This window comes from Haliotis rufescens, unplaced genomic scaffold, assembly GCF_023055435.1.
Source record: "Haliotis rufescens isolate VD_foot unplaced genomic scaffold, xgHalRufe1.0.p SCAF_3, whole genome shotgun sequence".
NCBI classification, from domain to species: Eukaryota; Metazoa; Mollusca; class Gastropoda; order Lepetellida; family Haliotidae; genus Haliotis; species Haliotis rufescens.
In genome coordinates this window covers 1,613,927-1,628,780 of record NW_025964001.1, presented here as the reverse complement: position 1 = coordinate 1,628,780, position 14,854 = coordinate 1,613,927, and the positions used below count along the sequence as shown (strand labels likewise).

Genomic DNA, 14,854 nt, shown 5'->3' with positions numbered 1-14,854 from the left:
CCTAAGATGACTCAAAATCAGCACTCTCATCCCCATATCCGTGACAACCCAAGCCACAGCATCCAGTGGGATCAAGTCAAAGCCCTCACCACCAACATCAAAGACTTCAATATTGGAAAACTACAAGAAGCAATCAACATTAAAATACTCCAACCGTCAATTAACCATGACCAAAGGCTATTACATACCCCAGTGTACTATAAACTTATATAAAAAAAACAATCAGTCATAATCATATTGTTATATTACTGGCTCCACCCTTTTATTTATATTACTGTCTTCGCCAGTCAATATGTTAACTACCCTTTTGTGTACATAACAGGCTTCTCCACTCCGGCGTTACTACATCTGATGTCTACTCTACTGTATAAACATTACCTCCTAACTGCGTATATACTTTTCAACCATACTCGGTAAAGGTGTTAGAACCTAAACCTAAACTTCACTTAATAAAGAAGATGTTCATCCATAAATCTTATCCTTACTAAGTACTCCAACTTTTAAATGCCACTCAAAGAAGATAAATATACCTATTTCATATAGACAGAATGGAAAGTTCATAACTTCACACACATACACATAATGAGACATACATGTGTGTATTACAAGGTGAAACTACATTATATTTGAGTCCAACCATGTCCTTATATTCAGGTACATCGGAGAACAACGTCAAACCAGGATATCAGATTAATATGTCTTTTGCATTCCCCAGAGACTTGCAAAGTTTTTTTAACTGTCATATATCTTCTAAAAATAAGCACGCAACAATTGAATGATTTTATGTTTAATCAAATACGGACTGTACGCAATATACTTTTCAGGTTATAAAGAAAACAGTGCAGACAGATTTCTATATAGGAATAATAAGATATAATATGGAGTATACTAATGTTACACAAATCTACACACACACAGGGATATTGTATTGACTACGGCATTCAAGAATTCATATAATTCGTTTGAAATTAGAGGTTTCCTGCAAATATTTCGCTGTAATGACTTACAGGTTTCTTTCATAAGTACATCAATTCCAATGCGTCATCCTGTATTTATTTACCACATGTTATGTAATTATCAGCTAAATAGGAATAGGGTTTTGTTTCTGATTATACTGATACTGTATATATTTACCACACGCTATTACAAAAACACGATCTAAAGGTTAATGTGATAAATCAGGATAGTCTAAATGCACATATATTACAACAAACAAAGACTGTGAGATATTTTTAGACTTAAATTTCGGCTTACTAATGCAATAAGCTAGCACGCGTTAGTAGGACATGTGTTTGTAGTAATTATATTCACAAACTTAGTACTTCCTTGTGAAAGTACCATAATAGGTTTCGTAAGTGCCAACAGGTGCTTGGGCTGTAATTGTCACGTGAATCTCCGATGTTGTGCCCGGGACGTTGACTGTGACGTCAGCGTGACGTGTAGTGTACAGATGCATGTAGTCGCTGTAGCCCATGCTGGAGCCCACACTGATGGTGTAGGTGAGATGGTCTCTTCTGGGATAAAACACATCTCCAAAGGTAACCCTCACACTGTCAGAGCCCCAGTGAGCTAATGCTTTTCTTCCTGCGTTTGTAAATATCATATAGTAATAAAAGTAAATATGTAAACATCCATGGCTTTTTAATCTAATAATGTATGATTTCATCGTTCATGTTTGTTTTCTTAATCTGCCAATATAATACACACTGAGGAAAATGAATAGCAACAAATGATAATTACTTGATAACAAAAAATACTTGATCATATCAGCAATGTTATTATGTGCCTATTCACGAATTTCGATTGAGTGAGTGAATGTTGTTCTACTCACAGTCAGCAACATCCTACAATATCCTGCAATAACTACAGCACATGCAACTACATGCAGATCAGATAAATGATCGGTTAATAGCATTAGTACCCAAAACACCTGAAAGCAGATCAAATATTGTAAGGACTCACAATCGCTTCACAAGGTGGCTCTTGGGACAAGGACGGACTAATGCAGACAATGAATGTATGTTGTACCAGTATCATCATAAGATCATTTCGATGACCAAAATTAAAAATTTGTTGTATGGCCGTTAACATACCATTTGTGTACAAGTAAATTAAATTAAATAAATCTCATCACATGATAAGAGTTGGCAATATGTCTCACGACAGTTCAACTGACCTGTAAGTACTGGCACTGATCTGTCTACTGTTACAGATGCTGATACTGCCTCGCTGACTTGCTTGCGCTTGTTTACTGCACGAACCATAGCTGTATAATTTTCCCCATCCTTCAGACTCACACCTGATATTTCACAGTATCTCAAGGTGGTGTCCAGCCAGACTTCCATCCCTGTTACCCGACACTGGTAGTGATTGACAGACTCCTGGTCTGGCCAAGTCCACTGAAAAGCAAGAGAGGACATTATAGACTGTGGCACGTCCTTCCCATGTTGGCTGTAGCTGTTCCGTACCACAAAGTCTACCATGCTACCAGCAGACAATGGTGGTCTGAAGAGAATTTGTAGCTCATTTGATGAAACGAGCGTGTCTAGTTCCACGTTGTTGGTACACTGTATGGTCATGTATATTCTGAGCCCGTGGGATGGATGTGGAACAGGTATCTGGCATGATGTACCGCTCGTGGAGGTAACCCAGCCATGGAGATCAGATGTCAGTCTCTTGTAACCTATAAACATAAATAACGTTTTTGGAACAATATGTTGACAATTGGCAACAGGGAATAATATGCTTGTGGTTGGTATACATATGTAGACAGTTGGAAGATATCACAACACACACTTTACCTAGAGCACACCAGCATGCAGCAATTCCTGATTCATCGTCTTCAGTTGACCAGGATCCAGATGCGTGAGTTGTATCAGAAGGTTTGATACCTGAATAAACAAGGTGCACTTTTACATCTGATATTTTGGGTGGAGTGTGATCGAGCACAATGGGTTCAGAAAGATAAAGCGTCATCAGTCCGGCACCATTCTCAGCTATGACTGTTGTATAAACTGGCGTCCCATGGGGGGCGGTGACCTCCACCAACTGGTGGAACCCAGCTTCTGCACAGCAAAGGGTCTGTAGCTGAAACCCTCCTGGTGTTGTACCAACTCCAATCTGTATGTTCTTTAAGCCGCTTTCAGGGTCCATCAACCTTGTGCAGATACCTAGTAGTGAGGGCGTAAGTTGTCGTGTTGTTATTACATCTGACCCTTGTGTTCTCTCTTTGTCTGTGCATAGCTCAATTTCTATATTTGCATCCTGGAAGGTTTCTTTACTCTGAATAGTAATTTTTAAAACAGCTGAGCCATGCATAGTTTCTGCATCAAGTGTAAACTGGTATTCAGCACAGTGCAGTGTGTGGTTATATCTTGGAACAAATGGGGTCTGGATGTGGATACCACCCACTGAAAACAGAGCCTCTTCATGATTAAGATGATCACGCTGAATAGAAACCCTCACACGATAATGTGAGCCAGTGACTCGAGGTAAAGCAACTGTAAACACATTCAGGAAACCAGATGGAAGATTATTTTCCTCAAAGGACATGTTGGTGATGGAGACATTTGTGAAGTTCTTACACACAAATCCATATGGAGGAGTCTCATCAATTAACACTGGAAGGGATGTCACTTCGTTACTTAGATGTCCTGCAAAATCCTCTGCTACAACAGACGCTGTGTAATATTGTCCATGTTCTAGATTCAAGGCATCAAAGACAATCGAGTTCATGAGTGTCACTGTGGTGTTAGCTACAGTATTTGATGAGTTGTCTTCCTTCAGGTGAACATGATACTGCTTCACACTTGAGTGATGGTCTTGAAATCCATGCCATGAAACACCGACGGATGAGTTCTCAGACTGTGTCAGTCTACTTCGATGATATTCAGTGTTGAAGACGTGTCCACCAACTGGAATGTCTGCATCTACCACAAAACCATCAGAGATGACAGTGGCAGACATGTTTAGGGAGTTGATGGCACGAATGCCCACATAGTACTTGGTACCATGAGTCATATTTACCACAGGTAAGGAGATGTCTGTGGTCAGGCCTACACTCTGATATGGCAACAGGTCTGTACCTGGATAAAATAAAAGCTGTTATAGAGATTACGAAAATGAATACACATAGGATAATATGAACGTAACTGCAATATTTCCCCCAAACCACAAGTATTTATTATTTACTCATCAAATATTGAGATAGGGAATATTGAACTTACCATATTTTGTAACACCAGCCCAGACTATGTATTCCTCAATGTTTGTTTGCGTTTCCTGGAACAATCCTTGCCAACAGGCAGTAATGTCACTGTGATTGCTGTGGAAGATGTCAAAGTCTCTGTTGCATGATGAATCTGAGTCCTTCAACGCCCTGCCTCTTCTCACAGAAGGGGGTGTGTGGTCGACTCTTATACTTGGGGATGTGAAGACTCTGTATTCCGAATCTGAGTACCAGGCCCTAATGTAGATTACGTAGTCTTCTCCATGTTCAAGAGCTCGACCATATGGCAGACAGTGAACAGTCTCAGTCCTCTTTCCAACATCATACCAGGTACTTTCACTGGCTGTAAATATTCCAGCCCCAAATGGTTCGTTGAGCAGCCCCATACTCCATTCATATCGTTGTATGTCAAATGTTGTCTCCCAATGTCCAGCAATACAAGACAGAGAAGGTATGGCATAGGCGCCAGATTGGTTACGGGCTTCAGGATATATTCGGACATCCAGATGCCTATGTGATGTACTATTAGACATATCATGACAGTCTACGGGTGTAGAAGGTGGATTACATTTCCGACCAACCACAGCACATGTACAGTCGTCAGTGCAGTAGTGTGTGTCACAGGAGTGGCGCTGTAGTTCCAGTATTCCTTCACGTCTAGTCTTGGTATTTGTTGCTACTACTGATACTGTAACTTTACCAACTGGACTCAGAAGATTTGCAGAATTCTCAGCCCAAATAGATAAAACAATTTCGCCGCCACTAAGTGTCTGTGATAGTTGGATTGTGCTTGACTGCTCTTTCACTGATGAGTCATGATTGACTGTGATTGTATCATTTGTTAGCTCGCCTCCTTCATACGATGTTCCCACATTTATATGGTAGCATGAAATGTTCGATTCTGCATCTGAAAAGCCATACCAGGTAAGATTGACAAATGTTACTTCGGATCCATTGATGCTCATGGTTTGCCACGTTAGTGGTGGCTTAAAGCCTCCCAGTATAGGAGAAGTAGAATCAATCATAATGTCGTTGCTGTGTGACGTTGTACACAACCCTGCCCTGTTACAGGAAGTCACCGACAGTTGATATTTATCTCCATTCCTGAGTCTGTTATCTTTCTGTAGAATAAGTAGGTGATTGGTCTGTGGTCCTAACGTAATCTGTTCTACTGCTACTGCTGCCTCGTGGTATGTTTTAAACGTAAGTATGTGCCTATGTATTGGACTGCCATCATCAGTGAACTTCCACTTTGAATACAGGAGACTGTTATCCCATTGTATTGTGATATTTTCGGGTCCATCTGGTGCTGTTGACATGAACACTGGTCTGTCGATGGCTTTAGGTGCAGTGTCATCAACTTCAAAACTGGATGAGACAGCCTCGACAAACAGACCCACAGGGTTGTATGCTCTTACTGTCACAAACAGGGGAACAGAGAGTGGTAGGTGCAGCCCACTTGCCAAGTAAGAATCGGAGAGGGCTGTGTTTGTGAAATTCATAATGTCACAAGAATGTAATGTCTGTCCAATGCAACACTCAAAGTGATGGATTCCTGTCTCTGCATCTTCAAAACCAACCCATTTACTGTGAACATATGATCTGCAATGAAAGAAAGCATTGAAATAGAAATATAAGAATGTGGATTCAAATCGTTTTGGTGTTAACTAATATGGTTAACTGTTTTCTTTATTAATCGCACATGTTAAACAAAATTGTTAAGGTGGGGAGGCGGATGCATCAACTTATGGTTTTACGGTTTTATAATGTAAAAATATGGCTATATAGTTGAGAACAAAGGTCTTACTTCATAATCTATTAATGCTTTCAACACAATTCACCTGTGACCGTGATATTTGTTATGGGTGTCAGTGTGACCGACAAAAACAACACCAGCTGCAGGAGAGGATCCATCCATAACAACGCCATCAGAAGATGCAGTAACACAGAGCCCTGCATTGTTACACGCCTCTACAGTACTGTAATACTTCACTCCGGGGATGAAGGCATGTGTCCAGTTATAACCTGAAACATTATTCATATACAGTATACTCTCATGTGTGTTTACATGTAAGCAGAAGCTATGTAATACATTAACAGTTAATTAGAACCACTTTGATGCTCTATACGTACTTGTCCGAAGTCCAACAGACAGAAGAGGCTGAACATCCAAAACCCCAGGTGAAGTTCCAAGTCCTATTCTGTAGCCATGGATGCCAGAGTGAGGGTCGTCAAATCCAGTCCAGCGGCAACCTAATTCTGTTGTGCTTGTTTGAAAGTCTACTTCGTCCTTACGGAAAAGACAAATGATAAACTTCATTAAAATGGTATTAGACTGCATAAACAAACCAGTGTGGATTCAAGTGGCAATAAATCTACGTTTAGGAATGTAGAATGTAGACTAGATATTCAACCACACCAGATACATTTTTTTAATTTAAACCCATGAGTATGATCTTTCTTTAGGAACCCCCCACCCCCCCACACACACACTCACTTTAAGTTTATCGAATGGTCGGTCCCTTCACACCAAGTTTATTTCTCTTTTGATATGGGTTATAATTAACCTTATTGAAATGTTAAATACTAAAACGACCATTACCTTAATGCCATCATAACCATCTCGAAGAACGCCAGCATGTGGTTGGGAGTTGTCAATGATGAATGCCTTGGATGTGCAGAGAGACTGAAGCTGGGCGTTGTTGGTGGCCTATAGTGTTTAGAAATACAGAGTAGTAGCAACAACAATTATGTTCAATCTGTAGCAACAATGACGGTTTATGTATGTTTCTTACTGTTTACCTGAATTCTGATTTCATAAACATATCCTTCAATAAACGTGTCATCAATGTGAATATGTGCAGATGTAGTTCCCGAGCCAAAACGTAGATGTGACGTCTCTGTGTTGACTGATGTGAAAATAGTTAGATGGAAGGAGTCGATGCCACTTTCAGGGTCGTGGATATTTCTCCAATGGATGTGAAGTGTTTTCGTCCTCAAAAACTTCTTGTGCGGGAATAGTCTTTCAACATGAATCTCACCACACACAGGTGGAGTGAGGTCGGCTACAATTTCAGGAGAAATTCTCTCTGTTATATGACCGACATGGTCTTCAGCTGAAACATAGGAAAATGGTGCATTTAATTTTCTGTGCATGTATGCAAAATAGTGTTCATCTTGCTGATGATGAAGTTGTGCGAAGTATTACCCTAAATACAATTGTGAAATGACCGCCTGTACAGTTTATAAATTTCTGTCAGATTGTTTACCGATTATGTGTAAGATGTCAAATTGTCAGATGTTTCAGATTGTTTTCAAGGATACCTAGTATCATCAACTTGTGACAGTGATTTACTAACACATGCTTATGATATAGCGAGACCCATACCATGGGCGCTTATGGTTATTGAAAGGGTTTTGTTGTTATAATTTCCTTCAGCATAATCACCTTTGATGGTGACATAGTACACTTCCCCACTCTTGATGGAAAGCCCCTGTGCTTGAAATGACGTGCGTTCACCAACCTGTGTCCATGGTTTGACATTTTGACCATGAGGATAGTTCCCTTAAAATAAAAAGTTCAACGTTAAACTATAATCAAATGCAAATTTACAAAAGAACTGCTTATAAAACAAACATAACTGTATTTCATCGCTATCAGACTCATTCATTGCATTCTATTCTCTCTTAGATGAGATAGAGAACCGGATATGCTTAAATGTTTCAACAGCTTCATACCGATTGCAATTGAGTATGATTTGATTGCATGAGCATAGCCAAGTCCAGGTGGCTGCTTGTCAGAAAACCCAGACCATGTGATGGACATATGTGAGGAATCTGTGATGAAGCCTGACACTGTGTTAATTACACTGACAGAACCTCCAACAGGAGGAGTCTTGTCCACCACAAATCCATTTCCACAAATGGTGAAGGTCGATAGTTCCTTTTCCTTATTTCCATTGACATTGGCACAGATGTAATAGGATTCAGCATCGTAAAAGTCTATCCAGCCGAACCTGACATATCCAGTTTGTGTACATTTCCATGCCAAGCATGATTCATCCGAGTCACAGTCATACACTGGAACATGTTGAATTCCTCTCATGATGAACCATGTGATGTTACGTCCAGCTGTGTTGGTGATGATAGAACTCACTCTGCTGCTGCTGTTTATGAAGTCAACATCCAGCTCATGTAGCAGTTTTAGCCTTGTGCCAAGACGTTCACTGTGGAGAATATCCTCGACATTAGCCAGACGTTGATCATCGGCTGGTAGTTCAAACAGTGCATGCTCACTATAAGACTGAGCATATGGGTTCAATGTCAGCTCCGCACACTTAGAACCAAACTGCCCAGATGGGCAGAACACTCGTACACATGTAAACATCTTTTGAAATGAGTGGATTGGTAGCTTCAGGCATCTTGATGTCTGAAATCAGAACAAATAAGTATTCAAAATTTGAATTCAGTATGATATATGACGTGCAGATTATTATGTTACGAATACATATCATTTGTACAATTGATATACATAATGCACTGTTTTGTCTGGTCCTGAAATATCAATTATATATTACTTAATTAGATTCAATGTATATTTACCTTGACATCACAAGAGGCAGTGTCTACTGGCATCCATCTTGTAGCTGGACTGATATCAGATTCGGATTTGGTGATTGCCCACTGCATGATGCAGCTCCGAGATACCTTTCTAGTTGCTGCACACTCAATACTTGCCACTTCAATAGATATGTTTGTACAAGCTCCAGTGTCATCCTGTATAAGAGAGATTATATTACCAATGTCTGGAATTCCAGATAGCATCACACCATCAGACGGCTCACTTGACAGGCATATGTGTCCATAGCAAGGCGATACGGAAGCTAAATAATGTTGTCCAGTTTTCAGATTTAGATTGGTCAAGTGTGCTGTGCCCCTTCCTGCTTTAACCGTTGTGGCTCTGATGATGTTGACACAAGTTTCGGAAGATTCATTGTTACATGTCCTTTCCAGTAGTTCGAGATGGTAATGAGTGGCAAACTTCATGTATTTGCTGTTGGACTCCCAATGCAGTGTGTAGGATGTTTTTGAGACCATGTAGTCAACATCCTGAACACATCTGTACATATAAATGTTTAAACTGCTTCCATTTGATACACTCAGCTGGAACTTTGGATTAGTTGTAAGAGGAAAAAACTGTACTTGATATGTTGAATTATCTACGACGTTGCTACCAGTGGTGAATACATCATCAGATAGAAATGTGAATCCTTCAAAGGTAGTGATATTTCTAAGTACAGTACTGTAGTGGTGTCCAAGATGCAGTGGCTTGTCGAATGTTACGTTAATGATCATGTGGTGAGAAAGGTTATGTAAATCAAGATAGTTAACCAAACTCTCCTCATTCAGTTCACATCCAGGGCCATCATTAACAGAGATGGAATGAGGGATATCGGCCACAATCATAAATCCATCTGACGATGAAACAGTCTCTCCACCTGAACATTTCGCTCGTATTGATGTGAAGTACCTTGCAAACAACTTGAGAGAGGATGAGTTAATGCAAGCAGTGAGGGTATCCATCCCAGTGACTCTTGTAAACCCTACAACATCATCCATACCAGCTGCTGACCCGATGCCGATGTCAAAGGTAACGTTCCTGTGATGCTTAAATCCAGACCAGTGAGCACAAGCAGAATACTGCTGGTGGAAGTCTACGTCTACCAAGGAGTCTACATCCGAAGGATCGACATCAACGACCACAGCTGGCCCAGGGGGGAACAGCGATGGAAGACGGATTGAGTCAGTTCTTACAGTAGTAAAGTGGCCTGCTGAGTTGTAAACATACAACTCAAAGAGACACGTCTTTCCGATTTCGGAGTCCTGGTGCTGCAGGGGAACCAGTGGATACTGAATACAGCCAGCATGCCCCTCAGCTTTACACACCTTACTTGCCCCAGAAGGACTTTGCAGGATTGGTGTGACATAGTCCTCATCTATAACTGCAAGAAATATCATACAAACTCTCAGTGGCATATAAGTAACAGATGAATACAATATATATTGGAAGGAAAGCCATGCGAAATGTGAATGTCTCATACTAATTGACTGTGTAGTCAAAGGACAGTGTGGCATCATTGTAATATTAAAAGGAACTTTACATAAACATACCTTGGCTGCAAACGTCCTTGTATAGTAACTTTGCATGTCATGAAACACTATCAGCTGTGGCCAAGATTTCAGCACAGGAATGTTTGTTATTGTTATCAACATGTAGTTCACTTTTTTATTCAGATTATGAATTTGCTTTCAGATATTTCTGAAATTATACATTGTGTGGTACTTATCCTACCAACGCACGCTCTTCTTTTGGAAGGTGATCATAAACAATTTATATAATTAGAAGGTTAGTGGGTTTTTTATCTAAAATTATAAACATGTTTTTCACACGCCTGCCATTAACCAACCAGACTCACATTTAAGTCCTACAAACTTCATAAAGTATGAATGTACTTTATTCCAGTTTCCCAAGCCGATTCACAAGTTGATTTTTTTTACTGTTTTCAAAATTAAGACTACAAATTAACCAACATGACAAAAAATGAGCCATATCATGGTGCTCAACATCCACCTAAAGTTTCAAGGGTGCCCCTCTAGATGATTCAGAGAACAAAGTGGCAAACAAACAATTGACAACATCAACTTCAATAGTAATGAAGGATAAACTATAGCCTACATATACATTCAAAAATATGGATATTCAACATTGACCTCAAACTTACCTGCCCGGTATGTAACTGTGAACTGCTGACGTACTTCTTCAGGATCAGAGAATGTGTGATTAGTCCAGGTGACTCTGACATGATCCCCAACTATCTCTGGGACGAGCATCCCGTGTACATCTGGAGGGGTGTCATCTATCATCACAGGACCGAGTGTCGCCACTGACGAGACACCAGCCTTGTTTTCAGTCTTGATAAATATGTAAAACTCTGTCCCACTGTCTAAACCAGTTTCATGACTGTGGAAACTTGTTTTCCTATGGGTAGGTTTATAGTCGGCTAGATCTGGTTTGCTGTATGTCGACACATCATACCCAAACCCTACAAAGGAATCGCGAATCTGGCTTTCACTTTCAATTATGCTCCAGTTAAGAACAAGCTTGTGAAACGGCACATACATTACAGTCTCATTCAGATATGGTAGATCCCTACACAGACTATCGGCTGTCTCATTGTTTATGTAACCTGCATGTACAATAGGAAAACGCAAATTCCTATCTTGGTTGTAATCATGGCATCGTTCAAGGCACCGTGACACCATTGGAAGCTTAGCCATTGTCATGTTAGAGTTGATTAGCCATATGTGATTACTAATGCAATGGAGACTTGATAAAGAAGCTGCTTGGTGTAGATTGATGTTTTCAATGATCGGCGGAGAGAGATCAAACGTGATGCCATCTGAGCAAATAACGGCGGAAGGCTCAAGAGCATTGTTAACGGCAACAAGTGAAGTAAAATATCTACCTTCGGTTGGGAAAACTAGGGATAAACTTTCAGTTGTTGCTTTTTGAATGATGTTATGACTAGCATTTGTTTGCTTCAGTTCATCAAGAGTAAGACATCTGTCTGCTAACCCTACGATGTAATACCGTATACCACTCTCGTGGTCTATGAAGCCTTGCCAACTGATCAGTACATGTTCCTCACTGGTGTAATCTATGTCTGGACCGTCAATGCTTCCCTCTTGAACGACGCCAACCGCAGGAGGAGACTCATCAACCAGCACATCCAGGTGAGCAAAACTCTTAAGCATTGCCCCATTAGTTATGGAGAGGGTGAAGTAATACTCTCTGTTGTGTTGTCCTGTGTTGGTATTGTTGGCTTTAAGACTAGTGCTGCCTAAGTTGAGCGTATAATTCTGGAACTCACAAGGCCCAACAGATGGGCAGTAACAATCTGGCCCTCGTGGACAGTCATCCTGAAACCAAAAATACTAAGATTAGCTTAGACGTGATACCAATTGTGTATTTTCGGATACGCTGGATTAATAAACTATTTTGAAAATCGTGATATATATATTTGCTGGGCATTGAATAATCATTATATCGTATATTAAGGCAAGGTAACACAAATGTAATGACAGTGTTGTGTTGTACATTGTCTTCACTAAAACCATTCTCAATCGGAAACAAATCAGTGTGTCCTGGCTACCAGGGTGACCAAACGTTGTCTGATGCGATGTATGAACATTGAGAATAATGTCCATGAAACAACAGTTATGTTTGTCCATTTGCATTAACACATCTGATCTGCCTGTTTAAGAAAAGGCATGTACCATCCAATTAAGGCAATGTCGTTTTCATAAACATGAAACAAACTCAAGATAAACTGAATCTGAATTCCAATAAAAAATAATGTTTCACAATATATTCAAGTTTGTTTCCAATTTCAATGACAAATTTGTGTTACCTGATCATTTAGTTTCTTGACAGGAAGCGCCCCATTTCCGAGATCCGATGCCGCATTTATTGTCCCAAGCGCCCATAGCACAGAGGTGATCCCACTGTGGACATCCCATGCTCGAAACTGAAGAACCATTGTCGAAAGATCTGTGTTGTTGTGAACGTATATCTGACTCGTTCCATCTCTCACCAGCCAGGTATCAGCAATATCAGCCACACTCCTGTCTATGTGCACCACTACAGACTCCGCTATGGTGTTCAGCATGATATCCTGGGCCTCAATCCACACTTCATATGTTTCACCATCCGTCAGATTCAGACTAAGACTCAAAGACTGGTTGGTAAAATCAGGAACGGATTCCCACGACGTGTTTGAACCATTGTTGAGACACCATTGATACTTAAAACTGGTGATACCATGGATACTCTCAGTGCCCATGACAGGTAAAATGCCTGTTACTTGATCATATACACCTGATATTGCATTGCTTGTGTCTGGTTTCATATGGAAAAAATAATCATTCTTCACGTAATGATCATTATGATAACGTTCGTTCCAATCTAACTGAATGTTTCCATGGTGAATTTGCCAAGTATATCTAGAATCAACTGACGCAGATATGACCCTCAATACTCTAGTTGTCATAACCTCAAGTTTAGATGAATTATCATACAACAGAAAACGTCGAGCAAATCGGACATTTCCAGCAACATCATGAACTTCCAAATATGTAACATACATGGCAGGTTCTACTGGGAGTGAGACCGAGATGTTCACATTGTTTCCTTTCAGTCCATCTAATTTAAACACATTGTTAGCATAGTCCACATCCAGTGTATCAAGGCCAAGGAGTTTCATACCATAAACATCCACCTTAAAGTACTTCACTCCTGAGGCTTGTTCTTGTTTCCCAGACTCAGGATAGGGGTCTATCCAGCCTGACACCCCAACAGTGATGTTAGGAGATTTGGTTGCTCTTGTGGATAAACGCAGGGGACTGGCAGAGGAACATGGGAATCTTGAATCTTTTGTACAGTGAACAGGGGAAACGTTGTCGTATCTGAAGCAGATGGTCTTGCTTTCCTCAAGGGAGTTAAATCTGTTGTAGCCAAGGATGCGCCCATCGAAGTTCTTGTATTCAAATGAACCCCCTGAATAAACCTTAATTCGTCCACATAACCTGAAAGCATAATTTTAAATGTGTATACGGTAAATACATGTTAAGTGTTTATGACTGAGATGAATTGCTGTGATAATGTCATGTGCATGTAATTTACATGTGGCGTGAATCTCTTATGACAGTCCTCTCTTCAAGTCTTTGTAATAAAACAAACCACTGGAGTAAACACCCATTAGTCCTTGTAGCCTAAAATACATTTTAAAAGTTGTTTTTTTTATGTGATTGCTAAGAAAGGTTAAATTAAAGTGCATGCATGGCCAATAATATCAATAGCAAAGCATATCAACCAGACATTGCATACTATCTTTACATATATGAATAAATGTCAATAACATTAATTACTCATTCGTCATGGTAAGGGACGTTTCTTCAAATATGTAAAATGTTGTACAAGGCAAATAGTATCCCTAGTTACCATTCTCCATTTTGCAGGGAAGATGAACCATTCAATACTCTGTCACATGACACAAGTGCTGAAGGTGTGGACGATGAAAGGGCCCTGCTGCAGTCGCCATCTCCCCTCAACTTTGTGAATGACAGAATGTGTTCCGTACCTTTTAACATAGACAGAAACAGAAGGTTGGTTCAGCTTAATATTCAAACGCCAAACATATATAATTGGTTGCTGTCCATGGTACCTTTGCTAAAGTGGATGGAGATATAGTGCGGGATGCCTGCTTTATATGTCAGACATATCATAAAATGTATACAAATGCATAATATTCAAATGAGCAGAGTAGTCCCTGGTTGGCTGGCAAATAACTGCAATGTAAACGGCCAAATGTTGTCGAAAATAATAATGCTCTGGAAATCCTCGACAAGGTAGGAGTTAGTGAGTGAGTGAGTTGGGTTTAACGCCGTGTTTAACATTATTCCAGATATATCACGGCGTGTCAGCTTAATGTGGGAGGAAAGCCCGAAGTGATGGAGTTCTCAGACGTTTACCACTTCGGTGAACGACAAGGTAGGAGACGTTAGTGA

General features: G+C 40.2%; 1 protein-coding gene across 1 annotated transcript in view; it reads right to left on the bottom strand.

The window, feature by feature from the left end:
* Positions 1-771: 771 nt before the first annotated feature.
* The window catches only part of LOC124148472, a 46,852-nt gene continuing 32,769 nt past the window's right edge, over positions 772-14,854 (bottom strand). Inside the window, exons 14-27 of the mRNA XM_048403542.1 lie at positions 14,289-14,427; positions 12,700-13,873; positions 11,011-12,208; positions 8,831-10,230; positions 7,967-8,657; positions 7,677-7,793; positions 7,031-7,344; positions 6,831-6,938; positions 6,362-6,518; positions 6,070-6,253; positions 4,227-5,830; positions 2,802-4,085; positions 2,177-2,683; positions 772-1,584 (exon numbers count right to left, since the gene is read on the bottom strand). Of these exons, the coding sequence (XP_048259499.1) occupies positions 1,316-1,584; positions 2,177-2,683; positions 2,802-4,085; positions 4,227-5,830; positions 6,070-6,253; positions 6,362-6,518; positions 6,831-6,938; positions 7,031-7,344; positions 7,677-7,793; positions 7,967-8,657; positions 8,831-10,230; positions 11,011-12,208; positions 12,700-13,873; positions 14,289-14,427 (9,146 nt within the window). The 3' untranslated portion in view covers positions 772-1,315. The remainder of the gene's footprint in view (positions 1,585-2,176; positions 2,684-2,801; positions 4,086-4,226; positions 5,831-6,069; positions 6,254-6,361; positions 6,519-6,830; positions 6,939-7,030; positions 7,345-7,676; positions 7,794-7,966; positions 8,658-8,830; positions 10,231-11,010; positions 12,209-12,699; positions 13,874-14,288; positions 14,428-14,854) is intronic.